The 18933-nt window shown below is 48.4% G+C and overlaps 7 protein-coding genes across 7 annotated transcripts; 4 read left to right on the top strand and 3 right to left on the bottom strand.

The window, feature by feature from the left end:
* Positions 1 to 2602: 2602 nt before the first annotated feature.
* On the top strand, positions 2603 to 4464 carry P153DRAFT_387550 (uncharacterized protein; the record flags this gene model as incomplete). Its single annotated transcript, XM_033670659.1, has 4 exons — positions 2603 to 2741; positions 2796 to 3035; positions 3087 to 3384; positions 3465 to 4464. 4 exons carry the CDS (start codon positions 2603 to 2605, stop codon positions 4462 to 4464), a joined length of 1677 nt encoding a protein of 558 aa, XP_033522212.1.
* Positions 4465 to 5219: 755 nt separating this feature from the next.
* On the bottom strand, positions 5220 to 7495 carry P153DRAFT_344216 (GMC oxidoreductase; the record flags this gene model as incomplete). The annotated part of the gene is made up of 3 exons (XM_033666042.1): positions 5220 to 6099; positions 6333 to 7169; positions 7315 to 7495. The coding sequence occupies 3 exons, from the start codon at positions 7493 to 7495 to the stop codon at positions 5258 to 5260; spliced, it is 1860 nt and encodes a 619-aa protein (XP_033522211.1). The 3' UTR covers positions 5220 to 5257.
* A 1485-nt stretch (positions 7496 to 8980) lies between these two features.
* On the top strand, positions 8981 to 10323 carry P153DRAFT_294851 (uncharacterized protein; the record flags this gene model as incomplete). The annotated part of the gene is made up of 3 exons (XM_033663980.1): positions 8981 to 9079; positions 9310 to 9815; positions 9867 to 10323. The coding sequence occupies 3 exons, from the start codon at positions 8981 to 8983 to the stop codon at positions 10321 to 10323; spliced, it is 1062 nt and encodes a 353-aa protein (XP_033522210.1).
* Positions 10324 to 11038: 715 nt separating this feature from the next.
* Positions 11039 to 12714, top strand: P153DRAFT_368370 (uncharacterized protein). The gene is made up of 2 exons (XM_033668498.1): positions 11039 to 11090; positions 11272 to 12714. Exons 1-2 carry the CDS (start codon positions 11069 to 11071, stop codon positions 12426 to 12428), a joined length of 1179 nt encoding a protein of 392 aa, XP_033522209.1. The 5' UTR covers positions 11039 to 11068; the 3' UTR covers positions 12429 to 12714.
* Positions 12715 to 12866: 152 nt separating this feature from the next.
* On the bottom strand, positions 12867 to 13454 carry P153DRAFT_377322 (uncharacterized protein; the record flags this gene model as incomplete). The annotated part of the gene is made up of 1 exon (XM_033669728.1): positions 12867 to 13454. One exon carries the CDS (start codon positions 13452 to 13454, stop codon positions 12867 to 12869), a length of 588 nt encoding a protein of 195 aa, XP_033522208.1.
* Positions 13455 to 14142: 688 nt separating this feature from the next.
* On the top strand, positions 14143 to 17268 carry P153DRAFT_368369 (Cullin-domain-containing protein). The gene is made up of 3 exons (XM_033668497.1): positions 14143 to 14475; positions 14594 to 16667; positions 16729 to 17268. The coding sequence occupies exons 1-3, from the start codon at positions 14426 to 14428 to the stop codon at positions 16915 to 16917; spliced, it is 2313 nt and encodes a 770-aa protein (XP_033522207.1). The 5' UTR covers positions 14143 to 14425; the 3' UTR covers positions 16918 to 17268.
* Positions 17269 to 17445: 177 nt separating this feature from the next.
* P153DRAFT_56436 (uncharacterized protein) lies at positions 17446 to 18881 on the bottom strand. The gene is made up of 3 exons (XM_033673284.1): positions 18104 to 18881; positions 17653 to 18020; positions 17446 to 17568 (listed from the first exon to the last, which is right to left on the bottom strand). The coding sequence occupies exons 1-3, from the start codon at positions 18609 to 18611 to the stop codon at positions 17563 to 17565; spliced, it is 882 nt and encodes a 293-aa protein (XP_033522206.1). The 5' UTR covers positions 18612 to 18881; the 3' UTR covers positions 17446 to 17562.
* Between the last annotated feature and the right edge of the window lie 52 nt (positions 18882 to 18933).

Raw genomic sequence — 18933 nt, 5'->3', positions numbered from 1 at the left:
GTAATTTTAGCTTACTAATTTACTATTACTAGATTTAAAGTTAGATTTAAAAATCTTTTAGTTAATAAATTTATACTATAAATTAGGTAATGTAATGCTTATTAAGCTTATTTTATATATACCTAAAAAAAACTTAACTTTATACGTCTAAAAGAAAGTTTTAGCTAGTTAAAATAAAGAAAAACTTTAGGGTTTACTTCTAGCTTATATATTAATTTTACTAGATAGTAAGTATATTTACCTTTAATTACAGAAATTCTAAGCTAGGTTTTCTCTTTTAAAAACTTCTTTTTTTATATTTATAGCTCTATTACTTACTAAGATATACGCTCTTGAAATAGTAGACTTTTAAAGTAACTTTTTATTTGTGTCACCCTACTGTATATTATAGGTATATTATGTAATAAAAAAAATATTTACTATTTATATATAGTCTAGTTAGTATAGCTACTAGTTATATATAGAGAAGTACTAATATAAGCTAGAATAAAAGTGTAAAAGAAGATTATACTCTAGTCTATTAAATCTTAGTTATACTATAGGATAACCTATAGATACTTCTTTACCTTATAACCTTTACTTTAGTATTTCTTTTCTTTCTATAAATAAAATATTAATTTTAGGATATTATAGTTTATAGAGTATATAGTATTAATAGAAAAGCTTCTTAGGAAGTATATAGTAGGTAGGTTAAGGAGTATAGATTAGTAGTTAACTCCTTTATCTCTTTTTAAGTTATTAAACTCCTTATCTCTTATTACGCCTTAAGAATACTTAATCTTATTAATATAAATCTTAAAGTTATAGTTAACTTCTACTTTTAAATTTAGGCTATTTAGAAAGAAATAGTTACTTCTTTTTTTTTATATTTTAAAGAATATATATATTTAGTAACTTTATTTTAACTTCTCTAAACTCTTTATACCTATTATATTTATAATAGTAGAACTATCTCTAGTAACTAATATAATATAAGCTTTTAGCTAGAAATTTTATTTAATAGCTTTATTATATACTACTACTCTATAATATAACTTATATAGCTTAGTTATAAGAGGGGTAAACTATATATTAGTATATATCTTATTAAATCTGCCTAGTATAATATAGGTAGTAAAGGTATTAGAGGTATTATCTCTTATTCTAAAGTATAGATTTAATATATAAAGTATAACTAGTATAATACTTTAGTATTTTCTTAGGTACTTAATAATACTAATTATATCTAAGGTAAGCTGTAGTATAAGGTTACATATATCTTAGAAATATCTATTACTATAGTATTTATAGAACTAACTTTTATTAAATATATTATTTCTTAATCTATAATTAGGTATAGATAAATTAAAAGTAGCTTTATATAATAAGAGCTACTATAACCTTAATATATAACTATACTAAAGATAGAGGTATAGTAGGAAAGAGATATATTAAAATATATATCTTAGCTAACTATAATTATTATACTATATCTTACTATATAAGGGGTAAATAGATACTACTAAAAGCTTACTAATAAATACTATATACCTATCTATATAGTAGTTAATATATTAAGGTTTAATTATATTTTTAATAGTATTATCTAATACTCTATATCTAATCTAGATAAGGTTTTCTATATTAATATTATCCCATGGTCCGCTGGAATAAACCCGCGGATTTTGGCCAATAGGATTATGTAGCACAGGTCTAGAGAACATTAAAATTAAAACTCTACACTAAATAAACTCTAACGTAGGGCATAACACTAACTTGCTAATGTAATCTAACTGGCTAATAGCTGGCCTAACATCCGCAGGTTTATTCCAGCGGACTATAGGATAGTAAAAACCTAATTATTATACTTTTTACTACTAAGTATAACTTTAATAGTATTATTTTCTAGTCTAGTATATTTAGGTTAAGTAAAGGCTTTTTTATTATTAACTAGCGTAAAGTTATATTTTAAGCTACCTATAAATAGTTTACTTATAGTAATATAGCCTTAATATAGCATTTAATCTATTAGGTACTATACTAGAATATATAATTTAGTTAAGGCTTAGAAAGAGAAGGTAGTAATTATATAATAATTATAAATAAAAGTTTATTTTTACTTATTTTACTCTTTTTCTCTTATAAAGATTTCTTATATAGTAGTAATTTAAAAGTAATAAAGTATATAAATCTTTTAATATTAGTATAAATTACTTAGAATATTAGGTAAATTTAGCTAGATACAGTGTAAAAGTATAAATTTACCCTTATACGCGGTGTAATTTTACCTAACCTAGTGTATTTTACACTGACGCGGTACCTTAGTGTAGCCATGCCTCTGAATTAACCTTGCGAACGCTGTGAACGATTGTTCACAGACCCAGCCACCCTAGAGTTGATGATAGTAGCGGAATACAGATGGGTTCGTGATTTAAACGCACTTGTTTGGTCAGCCTTGAGCGGCTGCTCATTCTGCCAGTTGTTATCGCGCACCTTCGAACTCGACAAGCTAGCAAATTCAAGGAGTGCGGACCCTTTCCGCCACCAGGGGCAATTGATAGAGGCTTTTGCAGCAGGACAGATCACATTCAGAATCAGCTGGCTCAAAGGCTATGGAACAGATATGAAAGTACACCAATTTGCCTCGCTCCAGATAATTGCGGAAGAAGTCGAGGTTGAAAGAAATCTCCAACACTGGGGGCTGGGTGGAGTGTTCTTCATCCAGTCGAGGACAGAGACTTTCAAGGTGATGACTCCGGAGGGTACGTTCACTGAGCTGGCTGATAAGGTATCTTTATTGACATGTTTCACCACAGACAACGTAGCCACTGATATGACCCGAAAAGGTTTACCTTCGTTCACTCCCGATCTCGAAAACAGGATCAGTCGATCAATTGCCTGGATGGCAGAGTGCGAGAAAATGCATGAGGTGTGCAAAGGGCTCGGGAGTGGACCGTTACCCACCAGAATCCTAGACCTTGGAACCCTGGAGCACGGAACTCATCTGAAGCTTCGGGATGATCTGGCTGGAGCTCCAGGTCGTTACGCTTGTCTCAGTTATTGCTGGGGCTCGGCCCAGTCCACGATGACCTAGTCCGATACCATAGATGACTTCAAGAATGGCATCCAACTAACATCGCTGCCAAAGACAATCCGAGATGCCATACGTGTCACTCGGAAACTCAATCTGCGATATCTGTGGGTAGACGCACTCTGCATATTGCAGGATGATGAAGAGGACAAAGCTAGAGAATGCTCGAAGATGGACCAAATTTATCAACAAGCATATATCACGATCGCAGCTGCTAGAGCGGAAGACTGCCATGATGGATTCCTGGACGCAACGGAATCGATTACTGATAGTTTACCAAGGTTGCCGATTGTATACCCTAATGGACGACAAGGGTATGTTTTTATCCTTCCAAGAGAAAAAGATCTGTTTGAAGACCCGCTCATGTACTATCCTCCCGTGTGCTGATCTGGAGCAAGTACCAGCTGCTTTGGCTGTGTACCAACGGCCTTGAACATGAGCAGGATGAGATCTGTGAATTGGCTGGACCTTATTCCCAAGGGATGAATCTAGCCAGTACTCCATTCGATTGGATATCGGATCACAAGCCGGATAGACACTGGCTGGCGAAGATGCACCAATTTTTAGCAGGCAAAGCTCCAATAACCAAAGGATATTTTTGTTTCCAATTCGCGCCATCTTTCGTCCACGATGAGATGCAGGCACTATGGGAGCAAATGATGCAGGAGTACTCGAAACGGAAACTCTCAGTTATGTCAGATAAACTCTCTGCGCTTGCTGGACTTGCTTCAAGGTTCAGGGAGTTTATCCAAGACGATTATCTCGCCGGACATTGGAGAAGATGGTTACTGCCTCACCTACTCTGGAGGTGTGTCGATGAGAGGGGCGCCGTAAGATTGCCATGCTGTCCATCGTGGTCGTGGCTCTCGGTGGACGGACCCATTTGCGTCGAGAATCAAGATTCGTCTGATATAAGGATTTTCTATCCTCAGCCGGTTGCAAAAATTATCAGTTGTAAAACAACTCTCCGCTTCGATACCGCTCCATACGACCAAGTTACTTCCGGTACGTTAATCATCCGTGGGTGTCTTCACGCCGTGGCGCTCGACCTCGACTTCCAAGAATTTTGTTACGACCATCCAAATGATCGGCGAGCACCAGAGCGAAAGATGCGGAAAATCACATTGGATGACCCGATCGCATTCTGGGGCTTGGAGGGCACAGACTATCGCAGTCTTTCATCTGACATGACTTCTCTAACCACGGTATGGTGTTTACCACTTTATATCGTTCCCGAAGGACGGAGAAGTCACCCATCGATGGTGCGGGGAATTACTCTTGCTAAAAGCAGCAAAACACATTACAAACGCGTCGGCTGGTTCTACGGAGATGCAAGTTGGTTTTATACAGAGGGGTCAAAAGATTTACGGGAGAAAGATATCTCTATTATTTGAGCGTGATTGCCAGTTCTGTCTTCTTGCTAGCGGTAGAGAATGCAAGACATATCCAAGAGCGAGTCTACAGATTATCGGTGCGTATAAGTCTAGACTTGGGCTTTTGCGTGCGCTTTCTGATATCCTCGCCTTATACATATAAAGCTTGCACACTTGCTCGTCGGTTTACATGATCCGTCTGTGGAGTGTGTCCACACAAAGCCCCCTCTTCTCTCTATCTGATTTCCCATCCTCGTCTTTCTCATGGCATTACATCCTAACAACTGCATAACCATGCTCTTAATCACTCGACCTATAGGGTCTTTTGGCTCACAACGCTTTGCTTTCCACCCTGCCGACACATTATCAAAAAGTAACGAGGAGGCCGAAGCTATCTACGGCTGATAGATAGTCAACAACCTCAGAGTATTGCGTACGGCGAGGGAAAATATGGATTGATCATGATCATACTGCTCTCCCCATCTTCAATCGTGTATAATAAGCCTTGATCAGACGTATTTCGCTTACTACAGTGGTGCACATGGCGGCGTCTAGACGAGCTAGGTGGAACATACCCTTTCTACGAAGCGACTGACTGTGTTTTTACATCTGTTGATCTACAGTAAAACAGTGGCAGACAGAAGAGAATACAGACAAGAAAGCGAGTAGCACCACAAACAGTGAACAGAATCATTCTTGAAGTCGTGATGTGACGCGCACTGCTATCGAGGAGAAGAAGACAAGGTGATCCGCAAGCAAAGATTGTACTATACAGTGCTAATGTATACATCCAATATCCTACCCGGTTATCTATCTATCGAGCCTTGATGATATCCGCAGCCTTCTCCGCAACAGCATACATCGTCGCCTGGAGATGCGCCGCGGGAATCATCGGCAAAATGCTCGCATCCACAATCCTCAGATTCTGCACCCCATACACTCTCAACGTCGGATCCACACACCCGCCCAGCTCCTCCGGCATAAGCGCACACGCTCCACTCGAGTGCGCATACGTCGGATCCAGCACGCCGGCGGTGATACTGGCGTCGAAGATCTCCTCATCAGTCTGATATTGGGCGCCGGGCACGGTTTCAACGGGACTGAAGCGCTGCAGAAGGGGCTGCTGCGTCCAGTGCCTGCGGTTCCAGCGGACGAGTTCGCCGAGCACCATCTTGTCGACCGGGTTTTGGAAGGCGTTACGGACGACGATGGGGTTTGCGGAGGGGTGCGTGGCGTTGAGCACCAGCGTGCCGCGGGAGAGCGGCTTTTGGACTGCGGTTGTTGCGCGGCCCCAGGGCTGGATGGGGTATTCACCTGTTGCTGCGTTGTCGGAGAGGTAGTGCTCGATCAAGATGGTGCGCTGGGCGAGGAAGCCTTTGAGGAGGGCTTTGTTGTTGGCGTACCGCGTAGGGAGGTAGGCGAGTGGATTTTGTGCTGAGATCTGGGCGGTGATGTTTGCGTAGTTGGTGGAGAATTGCTTGAATGGGAGGAAGGCGGCGGCGTTTCCGCGGCCGAAGGTCCAGGGGCCGGTGCGGTTTGCTGCGTAGAGTAAGGCGGCGGTGGCGTTGAAGGATTGGTCTACTGCGGTGCCGACGAGCATGTCTGGGTTCGGGATCGATTGGTTGGAGAGATTGTATCTCATGTATAGGGCTTGGTCTGAATGTAAGAGTCAGTGGGGTTGCACAAGCAGAGATACGGCGATGTTTGCCGGAAATCTAGGTCATGCGTGACATATACAAGGGGCTTTCAAGCATGTTTACTGCTTATGAGTCGGGGGCGAGTACTCGTCTGAAGCTAACCGCAGGACTTCAATGAGACAGCACCGAGAGGCTCGCCGTGCTCCACTGACAAATTTTGAGGGGATATTGCACAAATTGGGTGTCACTCACGGTCTTGGAAGTTAGATCCCACAGCTGGGAGATTCTTTTTGACAGAGATCTTCGCTGCGGCAAGGACGTCCTTGGGTCCAATACCAGAGAGCATGAGGAGATGGGGAGTGAATACTCCGCCAGCGGCAAGGATGACTTCTTTGGCCGCGTAGACGGAGCCCGTGTTGGAGTCAGTGTTAGAGGTCATCTTGACACCGCTTGCGCCCAACCTCCTGCCACCGGTGAAGATGATCTCGTCAACGTGCGTGTTGGTTAGGAGATGTAGGTTAGAGCGTTGTTGCACTGGATCGTAATACGCAACACGAGCATGGCAACGTTCTTTGGTCGAGTTGTCGATTGTGTTCGGGGTCCAAAATGTGCCTAGTGGTCTTGCGAATCCTTCCTGCGAATGTGAAATATTCTCGGCAAGGAACGATCCCATGATGTCCTTGTAATCTTCGTACTGATAACTCGGGATGGAAACCTTCAACGGGCCATCTCCATACGCTCGCGCATCGTACGTGATGTTAAGTCGTTTGCGAGTCGCCTCCGATGGGCCATCAAAGTGGGTGGACTTTTTGAAGTACTTTGCGAGACCTTTGAAGCCCCACCCAGGGCTTCCTAGCTGCTCCCATGCGTCGTAGTCAGCGTCGGAACCGCGATCGAACTGCATGCCGTTGATGACAGAACCTCCGCCCACGACGTTTCCTACATGTACACTCCATGTCTTGTTATGCATGAATGGTTCCGGAGCAGAAGTGATAGGATAGTAGTTGTCCACATTTATGTTGGCATAGTAGGGGACCTTGGTGGAAGGTCTGTTGTCGATCACACCATTCTCGATGATCAGGACAGAAACTTGGAAAAAGTTAGCAACTACTATGTAGATTTGTATGTTCAAAAAGCTTTTCAGTATTTTGTGTTGAAGCTCGATGATGTGTCTACAATTTATGAAATTCGCTTGATGAGATGAAAAGAGAGGGTGGAGCTCAACAAGACATACCGTTCCTATCCTCAGTCAGACGATTAGCAACAACCAGACCGCTAAGTCCTCCTCCTACAATAATGTAGTCATAGGTCTTCCCTTTAGTGGATGAAAACAGAGTGTCATTGGCCGCAGACACAGAAGAAGAGAGCACGCCCAGGGCCCCAAGGAGCGACAGTACCTTCAAAGAAAACGACATTCTGAAGGAACCTCAAAAGTGTCCAGACTGAGCCGTATTGTATGGTGAAGTAGCGATTGTAGTTATATCCTTGTCTGAAATTGGCAACATCGTTGCGGTATCCGTAAACTTACCTCAGGGGGAGTAGGCGTTTGGGAGACGCGAATTAAATGAATCGCAAAAAGAGGGGAATTACCAAATGTGGCTAGCATCACATATCATCCTAGTACTCAGTGCGTATCAGTCTTTGTGATGGATCCTGCCGAGTTGACAATTCAGTAGCTAGGATATGTTCTGGCTGCTCGTGATTGGGGGTGTCGAAAAGATGATCCTTCATTGATTGACTACCTAGGACAGCAGTAGAGTGTCCGATATACCTACCTACTGCTTAATTAGCTATCTACGCCTCACTTGTATTCGACATGTGGTACTTCTGAGGATTACTCCTCAGCAGTCATCTTGGCCACGCAGTGATGACAAGGGGTCTCAGAAAAACAGTCGAGCTTTTTTTGCGCCTTCATCTTACCTGTTTAATTGAACCATGCTGCGATGTTGATCCTGAATCCTTCGTGATGTTCGAACAAGCATGTTAGATCCTGCCAAGACGCGGCTAGTCTCGATGTCCATGTTGTGCCGAAGCCGCAGTTCGTCGTTCACAGCACAAACCCTGCTCAGGAAGATGTTCCTTGATCTCAGCCGAACTAGCCCCAATCTTATCACCATTGTATAGCAGACACCAATCACTTCTCAACATGATCCATGAGTTGGAGCCTTGGCAAATGTGAATGAATCCTCTGCCTCGGCGACATGAGTCTTCATGTTACACGCATCAGCGCGGCTTAGGAGACTGTACACGGTCGAGCGGATATATTGGCAGCCCTGTTTTACCAAAACTCGCACGGGTCTCCATCGAATTCATCTACGCACGGAGATGTCTACTCTCGTCTGCCATTTTTAACCTACGTCACGGAACCTTGCCAATGCCGAATGTAGCTCTAATGTATGTGCGCCGTCAGCCTTCTCCAGACTTACGTCGCAAGTTACGTACTACACTACACTACAGTTGATAATTCTCCGAACGTTCAGACCTATTTCGGCAAATCTCACGCCTCTGAATCCTGCGGATATAATCAGTTTCGCTCCAGCCAATAGGACATGCATATAGAGAATCCTGCGGTCCACTTTGATTTCCTTATACCATTTCCTGTCGTTCCACCAATCACCAATGCTGCGAATGGTTCACAATCATCAGCTCAGAGCCTTGTAAGGCAAGGGTTTCAGAATCAGCAAGCCCATGGTCAAGGGCGATCAAGTATGAGCAAAGTATACTGGGTTACCTTCTCAATGCTGGATCCCGTCAGCTTGGATAGGACGGCTCATCGTGCGATCTCTTTTGATTTTCAGACGTTTTTCCCCAGCTTGCACACCACTCAACATCTCAACATGGCTGCTGCTGACGAAAACCTCCCGAATCGGCAATGGGAACTCATCATCTCTTGCATTTTCATGCTAGCCATAAGTACTGCGTTCACTATCTGGAGGCTCGTCGTTCGATTCAGGATGTCGCAGATGTCATGGAGTGACTGGTTGATGTTGCTTGGAACGGTACGTACCTTCATCTTTGTTGCGCTTTAGGGTTATCCTTGAAGAATCATTACGAAAATATTGAACAATGTCATATCCTGGTATTTGGTTTCCAGGTGGATTTGTAGTCGTTGGTCGGAGAGCGACTCATTCTGAGGCCATTCATACTAGTTTTTGTATACTGTATCTGATAGCCGTTCTACTATCGTGGGTAGCAAGTATTTACAAGCCAAGACTGACAAGACACACAGATAATGAACGATGCTGGTATCTCGCTCGCAATCACATGTGGCTTTGCAGGCACCGGTCGACTTCTTCGCGATCCATTCTGGAATATAGAAAGAATGGTCTACAACAACCACCTCACTTTTGCTAGCCAACTACTCAATGTATACGGCATGTTCGTGGTGAAGCTTTCCATCTGCGCATACCTCCTAGCGCTGAACTTCTCCAAACGATATCGAAAAGTGATCTGGGGAACAGTAGCATTCGTGACCGTCTTCAACTTTCTGCTGCCGGTAACCCAACATTTCGGACTTTGCAGGCCGCTTGCTTCCAGATGGGATATCACCATAGTGGCGCCGATTAAGCAGTGTTGGCCGCAAATAGTTCGTATCGGGATTGCCTACACCCAGGCAATCTCGAATATTGTCACAGATCTGGTCTATGCTACTGCACCTATCGCATATCTGCAGTCCATCCAGTTGAGCAGACAGACTCAGTGGAGCGTGCGAGCTGTGTTCCTCATGTCATTGGTGTAGGTTATCTCATCCTTCCAATTACTCAAGGCTGACGACTTTCTCGCTAGCTGCACAACTATCTCCGCCCTCAAACTATGGTCATTCCAACTCTTGCAAGATCAGACAGAAACGTACTACGAATCGGTGTCATTATCAATCTGGAGCACCACCGAGGTCTCTATAGGCATCGTCGTAGCGAATCTCCCACCTCTCCGGAAGTCGTTTGACGGCATGTTCAAGCACATCCTGCCTGCAGCTATCTTCTCGGGGAAACAGTCGAGCAGCAGGTTAAAAAGCTTTAACTTGCCGACGTATGGCAGCCAGTCAGCCCGAAGAAGCAAAATCGAGGGACGCTCAGGACGCAGTGAAAGGCTACCTTCCATTGCGGACAACGCGAGTGAAAGAGCTATATTAGAAGATATCGAAAATCAGGACGGGGCGAAGAGCTCGTCTGGAATCATGAGAACAACACAACTCATGGTCAGCAATGATCCAGCGGATAAGATTCCGACTGAGAGACACTGATTTGAGTACGGTCAGCTCTGACCCATAAAGATATTACAATATAATCTGTATGGTTTCCATCTACGTCCATGATTCTGTTAGTAAAATCATAGCTTAGGCACCAAGTCTTCCAACTCTTAAATACTCTTCTCAGACTCTTCAAGTCGTAGGAAGATTACATCTACTAGCTTGGGTTCGAGCGCTAAGGAGTTCTGGACCATAGCCGTCTGTGGTAGGAATAGTTCTCGTGTCGTTTCGAATGCCACAACCGAAGGTCTACGGGCGTTGTAAGCCATCCATTCAGCAGATTCCACACGAACATGTTTGGTACTTGATGGTGATAATATGTTCGTTTGGAGGATACATGGCCTACTGCAGCAATGAGAGTTACCTGCAGGTCGGACTCAGATATAATTTAGCGACTCAACACGCGAGTGTTGAACTTCGGCGAACGCATCGTATCTACTAGAGTGTTCTATTGAAGAGACAAAGGATGTCGCGTCGAACTTGGCTACTTTGTTAGCGCTCCTCGGCCCGCGTCGCGTGACCCCACAGCGTGCCCCACCAGGGAGCTCGGACCTTCGATGCGCGTCGGGCTGTGCAGTGGCGGAAAGCGTACAACCGCCAGTCCTCGCGCCTTGTTCTTTCTCTAACATGAAGTGCTAGTCTGCAGCGTCATATATTTCGTGTCCAACTCCTCTAACCCTTCATTCAACACTCGCACAACGCCTACGAGATATAGGATTGTGTCTCGGAAGCCTGCATCATGCCTGCGCCACTGGCCAAAGGTGAGCCATCTCCACTATTGCGTTCTCCTGCTGTGTTCCCACCGATGTTTCAACGTGCCCTTGTACCTTGTCTTTGTTTGACTGTTGTTTGCCAACCTGCTCGCAGGACCTTCTCTTTCCACTGCTTCAATGTCCAACACCCATACTCCAACACGTAGACCTAACCACCCTCTCGAAACAGGCATCATAATCGCCGCGTCTGTTCTTGTCGCCGCCGGCATCGCCATTTACGAGTCCCCGCAAGTCCGACAATGGGTCGACCAGTCCCGCCGCAAGATCGCCGTCGCCCTGAACTCTCTTGGTGAGGACCCCAAGCCTCGCCGTCGTAGCGAATCGTCCGACATCTACGCTGCAAGGACGAGACGGGAGGAGCTTGTCAGGAAGAACCGTAATGATTTCATCAAAAAAGCCAGGGAGGACGGTATTGCCGTCGACCTAGACGAACTTGCCAAGATCGGGTCTGAGAACATAGAGATGGCAGAGAGGAGATCGCGATCAGACAGGACAAAGAGCTTCGACGACTTGGTTGGTAGCGATGGCATGCTCAGAGCGACTGGAAAAGACACTTCACACAGCGGACTCAAGAAGCGCGGTGCAGCTGGCTTTGCGGCCGGCTCTGCTGCTGCGGCTGCCCTGGCGAACCCCTTCTCTGACGACAACATACTTTTCGATGTCGGTGACGATGAGGACGACGAGGCACCTTCCCCGAAGCCCTTCACCTACAGCGAGAATGACACACGCGAGAGCTCTGCTACTATCAAGCCCGACTCCTCTCCCGTTGTTCCAGTCGATGAGTCTACTGCCACCATCTCAGCCAACACCGTCTCTCCCGCCACCACTTCCAACGACGCCATCTCCCTCTCTACTCCACTCATTGACCTTTCTCCCGAGACTCACCCCGAGACCCACTCTGAGACCCACTCCGAGACCGAGCAAGCAGCACCAGTCCCATACACCGAAGTAGCCGACGACGCCGACGCAGCAGCCCAATCCTTCTACTCCTTCACATCCTCCGCCTCGCACACTGAAGACCTCGCTCAAACCCAATTCTTCGATGACGAGGCGGAGCACGTCTCCACCGGCACACTAACACCCCGCTCGCAACGCTCCAACAGCAGCGCTCCCTCCTTTGTCAACGCCCACGCAGACGACATCGCAGTCCTCAGCATGCAAACCGACGCGGATCACGATGCGCGCTCGGAGGTGTTTTCCGAGGGCGGCTGGACAGACGCGGGCCTTTCCGAGGCTGACGACCGGACAGGCGTCATGACGCCGAACTCGTGGACGGACGTTGGGAGTGATGACGAAAGCGAGTGGGGTGGCCAGGTGCATCAGTAGATGTGCATTTTCTGTGCTCCTCGAACTATCTAGCGGATGAATTTGGCATCAATGGCGTTTGTGTGCGTATATAAAACCGCATTTCGGGATACTGGTGTGGCGTTTGTTTTGTACCTTGGCTTGACTTGGATAGAATGGGATAGTAACCATGAATCGTAATTGTTTCTCTAGTTGTCCTTTTTTCCTTGATGTATTGCATTTTGAACACCCTGAGTATTAACGTGTATCAACGTTCAGCGTCCTATCTCCACGTTCTACTCCACGGTTCAATGTAGAAAGTACCCCCTATTGATTCCACCCAAGATTGTTTGTAGTGGAGAAGGGTATAGTACAGCGTATTATGCAAAGTATGTCACAGACTAGACCAGACCGGACCATCAACTCGCCGAGAAAGAAAGGAACGGATATACACTTGTTCTCCTACCCCCACACACCGCCTCAATTCTCCGTTCCATCCATCTCCTCAGCCCTCTTCTTCAACCTCTCCCCACTCCACAACACCGGCCCATCCTTCCCATACAAAGGATCCCTCTCCAACCACCCCACCCTCCCCACAGCCTGCGCATTCCCCTCCTCGCCCTCCTTCCCATAACACATATCCCAGCTACACCCCTTAGGATACGCGCCCACCATCTCAAACCCGCCCTCAACATCCCTGACCAACCGATGCGCCACACCCGCAGGAACCACCACCGCATCCCCAGCCTTGACCTCGACTTCCACGCGCCCCGGGTTCGCCTCACCGCCGAAAAGAAGCTGTGCGCGCCCGCGGAAGACGCAGAGTACTTCGTGGGTCGTGCTGTGGTAGTGTGTTGTGGTGTACATTGTGTAGCGCCATTGCGGGGAGAGGGCGTTGGTGCGCAGGTGGGATTCTAGGGTTGAGGGGGAGGTGGTGGGGGGGAAGGCTGAGTGGTAGATTGTTAGGGGGTGGGCGTGGGGGGTTGTGTTGGGGAGGAGGGCGTGGGTGGGGATTTGGTGCGTTGTGAGGCGGAGGGTTGTGAGGGGGGTTAGGGAGAGGGGTGGCATGGTGGGGTTGGTCTGTGTGGTGTCTTGATGATATGGGTGTGTGGGTGTGGTGGGAGTGAATCGTGTCGTATGGCTGAGTAGACGTAGGTTTCGCTTTGGTGGCGGTAGGTTCAGGTGCGCTAGAATCGCGATGACTGAAGAGAAGAAGCTGAAATAAGGAGAAAGAGGATAGTGTAGAGAATGGCGAGAGTGTTTGAAATTGCAAAGATTGATGGAGAGACCTGCACGTTGATAGAATAAGTTGAGGCTGTCACCTCGGTGATCTCGGCAAGACGTCATCGGCGCGTTTAGTTGACATTGAACTTGTAGAACGGCGTTCAAGGGCTTCGTAACATGAACATATTCCATTCAGTTCCATCATGTCCATACGCAACCGAACATGTGACCAGGCTGGTGAGGTTAGAGCACTATACTGCTGATGTGGTGAGTACCGTGTTTCTGCAGAGGGGCAAGACGACGTGTCGCAGCGGCAGGAAACGTGGACGCGCATACGATTGGTCGCGTAGCGCGCTGATCAGATATGTCGAACAAAGAAGCCATGACAAGTTGTTGGGTTCATGTCGAAAAGCACAGTTAGCAGGTGTGGAGATGCAGCCTCAAGTGAATGGGTTACGCCGCGGCCAAGCCCTTAGGCTCGCGGGTGCCTGAACCATGGAGGTGAATCAAAACCCGCCGCTTCTCGACTTGACGGCTTCACCGTCGTTGTGACTCTTTCTTTCCCTCTCCAGGCGTGATATACGCTCAGACCAGCGTGAACGGTGAATCAGGCGCACGGTACCACAAAAACTGCCCGCATCTTCCAGCGCCTCCACCCTCCACCCTCCGCCTCTCCACCACATCTCACCACCCACCTCGCACCCAACCCACTGCGGCGATACCTTGCACGCCGAACTATCATTCCAGGCGTGAAGAGACTGTTTGCGAGAGGCGTAGCAAGACACGCGCCAAAACCACTACCACCACAGCCCACCATGGCCAACATGATGCCGCCCGTCCCCGCAAAGGACGACGTGAACGCCACGTAAGTGATTTCCTCTCCTCGTTCTGCCAGAGGACATCCACTTGTATTGCCAGAGAAGAGCCACTCGCACTTCCAGCGAAGAGATTGCCGGAGAGCTGCAGCTGACATGGGCGTGCAGATGGAAGTACCTCGAAGCGGGCGTCGAGAAGATCATGACCGACCTCCGCGGCGGCATGGACATGAAGACATACATGGGCCTGTACACTGCCATCCACAACTTCTGCACAGCGCAAAAGGCCGTCGCGGGCTCGTCGTTTGCCGCGACGCACAACCGAGGCGGCGCGCACCTGCTCGGCGAGGACCTCTACCAACACCTGATCGAGTACCTCAAGACGCATCTCCAAGGCGTGCAGACCAAGTCGCGGGAACATGTCGACGAGGCGCTGCTCACATTCTACATCAAGGAGTGGAACCGCTACACAACGGCAGGCACGTACAACAACCACCTGTTCCGCTACCTGAACCGGCATTGGGTGAAGCGCGAGATGGACGAGGGCAAGAAGCACATCTACGACATATACACGCTGCATCTGGTGCGCTGGAAGGAGGACATGTTTGTCGGCACCCAGGAGAGCGTCATGCGCTCCGTGCTCAAGCTCATCGAGAAGCAGCGCAACGGCGAGACGATTGAGCAGTCGCACATCAAGTCGGTCGTCGACTCGTTTGTGTCGCTCGGTCTGGACGAGGCCGACAGCTCAAAGTCGACGCTGGATGTCTACAAGGAGTTCTTCGAGACGCCCTTCCTGGCAGCCACCTCGGAATACTACGAGAACGAGTCGAAGCAGTTTCTGGCCGAGAACAGCGTCGTCGAGTACATGAAGAAGGCCGAGGCCCGCCTCGAAGAAGAGAAGGAACGCGTTCCACTTTACCTACTTGGCGAGATCATGTCCCCACTGATGCGATGCTGCGAGCATGCACTGATCACGGCCCACTCGCAAGCTCTCCGGGAAGAGTTCCAGATTCTTCTTGATAACGACAAGGAGGAAGACCTGGGCCGGATGTACAAGCTCCTCGCCCGCATTCCCGAAGGTCTGGATCCTCTTCGCAACCGGTTCGAGGCCCATGTACGAAAAGCAGGTCTGGCGGCGGTGGAGAAGATTGCTCAGGAGGGGGAGAACCTGGAGCCGAAGCTGTACGTGAGCGCGCTTCTGGACGTGCACACCAAGTATGCGGATCTTGTGAACAAGGCTTTCAGCGGCGAGTCGGAGTTTGTCCGATCTCTGGACAACGCGTGCAGGGAGTTTGTCAACCGGAACAAGATCTGCAAGTCAGGGTCGAACAAGTCTCCAGAACTCCTCGCCAAGTACACGGATACGTTGCTGAAGAAGTCGACCGTCAAGGGGTTAGAGGAGGATGACATGGAGAAGTCATTGACGCAGATTATGACCGTCTTCAAGTATATTGAAGACAAGGACGTGTTCCAGAAGTTCTACTCGCGTATGCTGGCCAAGCGTCTGGTACAGAGCACGTCTGCGTCCGACGACGCCGAGACCAGCATGATCTCCAAGCTGAAGGAGGCCTGCGGTTTCGAGTATACCAACAAGCTCCAGCGCATGTTCCAGGATATGCAAATCTCAAAGGATCTGAACACGGCCTACAAGGATTGGTCAAACAACCTGGGCGCCGACGAGACAGACGCCAAGGCACAAGTCGACGCATACTACCACATTCTCGGTACCGGTTTCTGGCCACTGAACCCACCTACGACGCCATTCACACCGCCTCAACAGATTGTCAAGACGTATGACCGCTTCGCCCGCTTTTACAACCACAAGCATCAGGGACGTAAGCTGACATGGTTGTGGCAATTGTGCAAGGGTGAAATGCGAGCCAACTACGCAAAGGTCCACGGGCTGAAGACCCCTCCAACACTCCAAGTCTCGACATACCAAATGGCCATCCTGCTGCTCTTCAACGACAACGACACGGTCAGCTATGATGAGATGGCAGAGGCTACCAAGCTCAACAAGGAGACGCTCGACCCTAGTCTCGGCGTGTGCATCAAGGCCAAGGTGCTGCTCGCGGTGCCAGAAGGCGCCAAGGCAGAGTCGGGCACGTCGTACAAGGTCAACACGGGTCTGAAGGTCAAGAGGCCGAAGCTGAACCTGAACATTGGTATCAAGTCTGAGCAAAAGGCCGAGGCGGAAGACACGCACAAGACGATTGAGGAGGATCGGAAACTGCTCATGCAGGTGGGTGTTTTTTCTCACCCTCTTCTTGCCTTCCTTATACTCTTGCTAACAATCCGTATAGTCGGCCATTGTCCGCATCATGAAGTCCCGCAAGAAGATGAAGCACCAGCAACTCGTGTCGGAAACCATCCAGCAGATCAAGAACCGCTTCATGCCGCGCATCCCCGATATCAAGAAGTGCATAGACATCCTGCTCGAGAAGGAATATCTGGAGCGTCTAGAGGGCGACGAGCTCGGTTACCTTGCTTGAAGTGGAAACATCATGTGTGTGCGTGGTAAGTTCGACCGTCCCTTTTTTCTTTCTTTCTTTTCTCCACTTCACTTTTACTTTACTTGAGGGGGGTAATGCTTGGGTTGGTGGGATGTGTGGGCGAGAAATTGGCGTTTGGGATGGACGGACGGACGGATGGGATATGATGTGATAAGGGAGGGTTTATGAAAGGCTTTGTGAAAGGGGGAGGGGGGTGTGCTTCTTGTGAAAGGGGAATGCTGTCTGTGCGTTCTATGGACTCGGTCCTGTTTCCTTGTGGACGGATAGCATGGGAGTGATGTGCGAGGGGATGACTGCATGGGTGATGGAAGTGGAAGTAGAAGTGGTGGGAAACCCAAAAGACGAATAGGAATGACAATGCCGTTACCCGTATTTGCATTGCGCTGATCATTTTATTGACTCGACTTGACTGGACTCGATTCGACTTGTCTCATATGATCGGGTCTTGGAGGTGAGTGACCTGGTATAACATACTATACATTCAGATTACACACATACTTACATCGTCAAAAAAGAGTTCGTATATACTCGTAAAAAATCCCCATCTACAAAAGCGTCCCACAGTGGTATCATGCCTCATCATCATCTCATCGCCTCATCCCTCCCCATGCACCAAAACTCCCACTACCTCTTCTCCCCAACCACCCCCTTAGCCTTACTAACAACCTCCCCCTTCATAGTCTCAAACACCCCCTCCATCCCCTCCTTCTCAACCCTCTTCTCCACAACCTCATCCTCATCCTTCTTCTCCACCGCCTTCCCGCTAACAGCATCCCGCACCTGCTCAACCGCACGCTCAATCTCGACTTCCATATCGGGGAGGTCGAATTTCTCGGCGATGAGCTTGCCGTTCCAGCGCTGGAGGAGCATGGTGTCGGCTGCGGTGGGGGTGGTGGGCGGGGAGGTCAGGGAGTGCGCGGTGGAGGTTATTTGCTCGGCGGTGGGGGGTGGGGATGAGAGGGCGAGGGCGCGCGTGGGGTGCAGGAGGCCGGCTGTGTAGAGGGCGTCGAGGACGGGGGAGGCGGAGGGTTTGGGCACGTTGTGCTGGAGGAGGAAGTCGAGGTGTTTGGAGCCCGTGAGCGCTGGGAGTAATTCATATCAGCACAGCATCAATACAGTAGGAGTAAGTTTGGGTTGAGGGAGTGAGAGAAAAAAAAGAACATACCCTTCCAATGCGAATACGCGCGATACAGCACGTAAAAGAACGGCAAATTCGGCACAATCGGCACCAGCATAAACGGCGCAGTAAACGGCATAATAATCACACTCCACATCAGCTTACTCCGATGCATACCCTGCCTCTCCCTCGCAAGCTTCTCCAACAACCCCCTCACGCGACCCTCCTCAATATACGCGCCCGGAAACACCACCTCCAGCCTCTCCTTCCCGTTGCCGTCGAGAATGGCCTGCTTGCGCGCCGCAGACAGCGCGGGCATCGTCTTCAGCCCCCATTCCTCGTACGGGATGCGCTTGAGCAGTTGGTTGCCGTAGTGCGTCGTTTTCTGCTTCCAGTTCCAGGTCGAGGCTGTGTCTTTTTCCCAGGCGGACCACGTTGAGTCGGCTTTTATCGTGAGCTTGTCGAGGTAGGAGCGTTCTGCCGGGGCTTTTTCGTGCAGCTTTTCGCAGTAGAGGAGGGAGCGCTGTCGCGAGATGGGGAGGAGGAAGAGCCGCATTGTAGTGTAATTGAGTTAGGGGTAGGGGGAGGGGAGGGGAGTGCGGTAATGTGTGGTAGTAGGCGCGGGAGACATGGTTTTTTATCGAGACGTGGTGCTTGTTCTAGGTTGGAGTGGGTTAGAGGTTTGTGACGTACTTGGTGTGGCTGTGCAGGGTGTGTGTCTGGATGTAGAGGTGCATGCGATGCGGCGGTGAGATGTGGCTTGAATGGTGACAGGGGTGCTGGCAGATCTGGCTGGGAAGTAAGTGCAATTTCCCCGATGGAGCCCTGAATCCTGTCCTGACCCGAACCTGGAACCTGCCTTGACCCTTCGCACCAAC

This window comes from Dothidotthia symphoricarpi (assembly GCF_010015815.1).
Source record: "Dothidotthia symphoricarpi CBS 119687 unplaced genomic scaffold P153scaffold_14, whole genome shotgun sequence".
NCBI classification, from domain to species: Eukaryota; Fungi; Ascomycota; class Dothideomycetes; order Pleosporales; family Dothidotthiaceae; genus Dothidotthia; species Dothidotthia symphoricarpi.
This window is presented reverse-complemented; position numbering and strand designations above follow the sequence as displayed.

What these genes read in the sequence shown, in the direction of transcription:
- P153DRAFT_368369 (XM_033668497.1), top strand. Translation starts at nt 14,426, where the DNA reads ATGGCCAACATGATGCCGCCCGTCCCCGCAAAGGACGACGTGAACGCC. An exon ending in AAGGACGACGTGAACGCCAC is followed by an intron (nt 14,476 to 14,593) that starts GTAAGTGATTTC and finishes ATGGGCGTGCAG; the next exon opens with ATGGAAGTACCTCGAAGCGG. An exon ending in ATCGGAAACTGCTCATGCAG is followed by an intron (nt 16,668 to 16,728) that starts GTGGGTGTTTTT and finishes CAATCCGTATAG; the next exon opens with TCGGCCATTGTCCGCATCAT.
- P153DRAFT_368370 (XM_033668498.1), top strand. Translation starts at nt 11,069, where the DNA reads ATGCCTGCGCCACTGGCCAAAG. An exon ending in GCCTGCGCCACTGGCCAAAG is followed by an intron (nt 11,091 to 11,271) that starts GTGAGCCATCTC and finishes CTCTCGAAACAG; the next exon opens with GCATCATAATCGCCGCGTCT.
- P153DRAFT_56436 (XM_033673284.1), bottom strand. Translation starts at nt 18,611, where the DNA reads ATGCGGCTCTTCCTCCTCCCCATCTCGCGACAGCGCTCCCTCCTCTAC. An exon ending in CGCGTATTCGCATTGGAAGG is followed by an intron (nt 18,021 to 18,103) that starts GTATGTTCTTTT and finishes AATTACTCCCAG; the next exon opens with CGCTCACGGGCTCCAAACAC.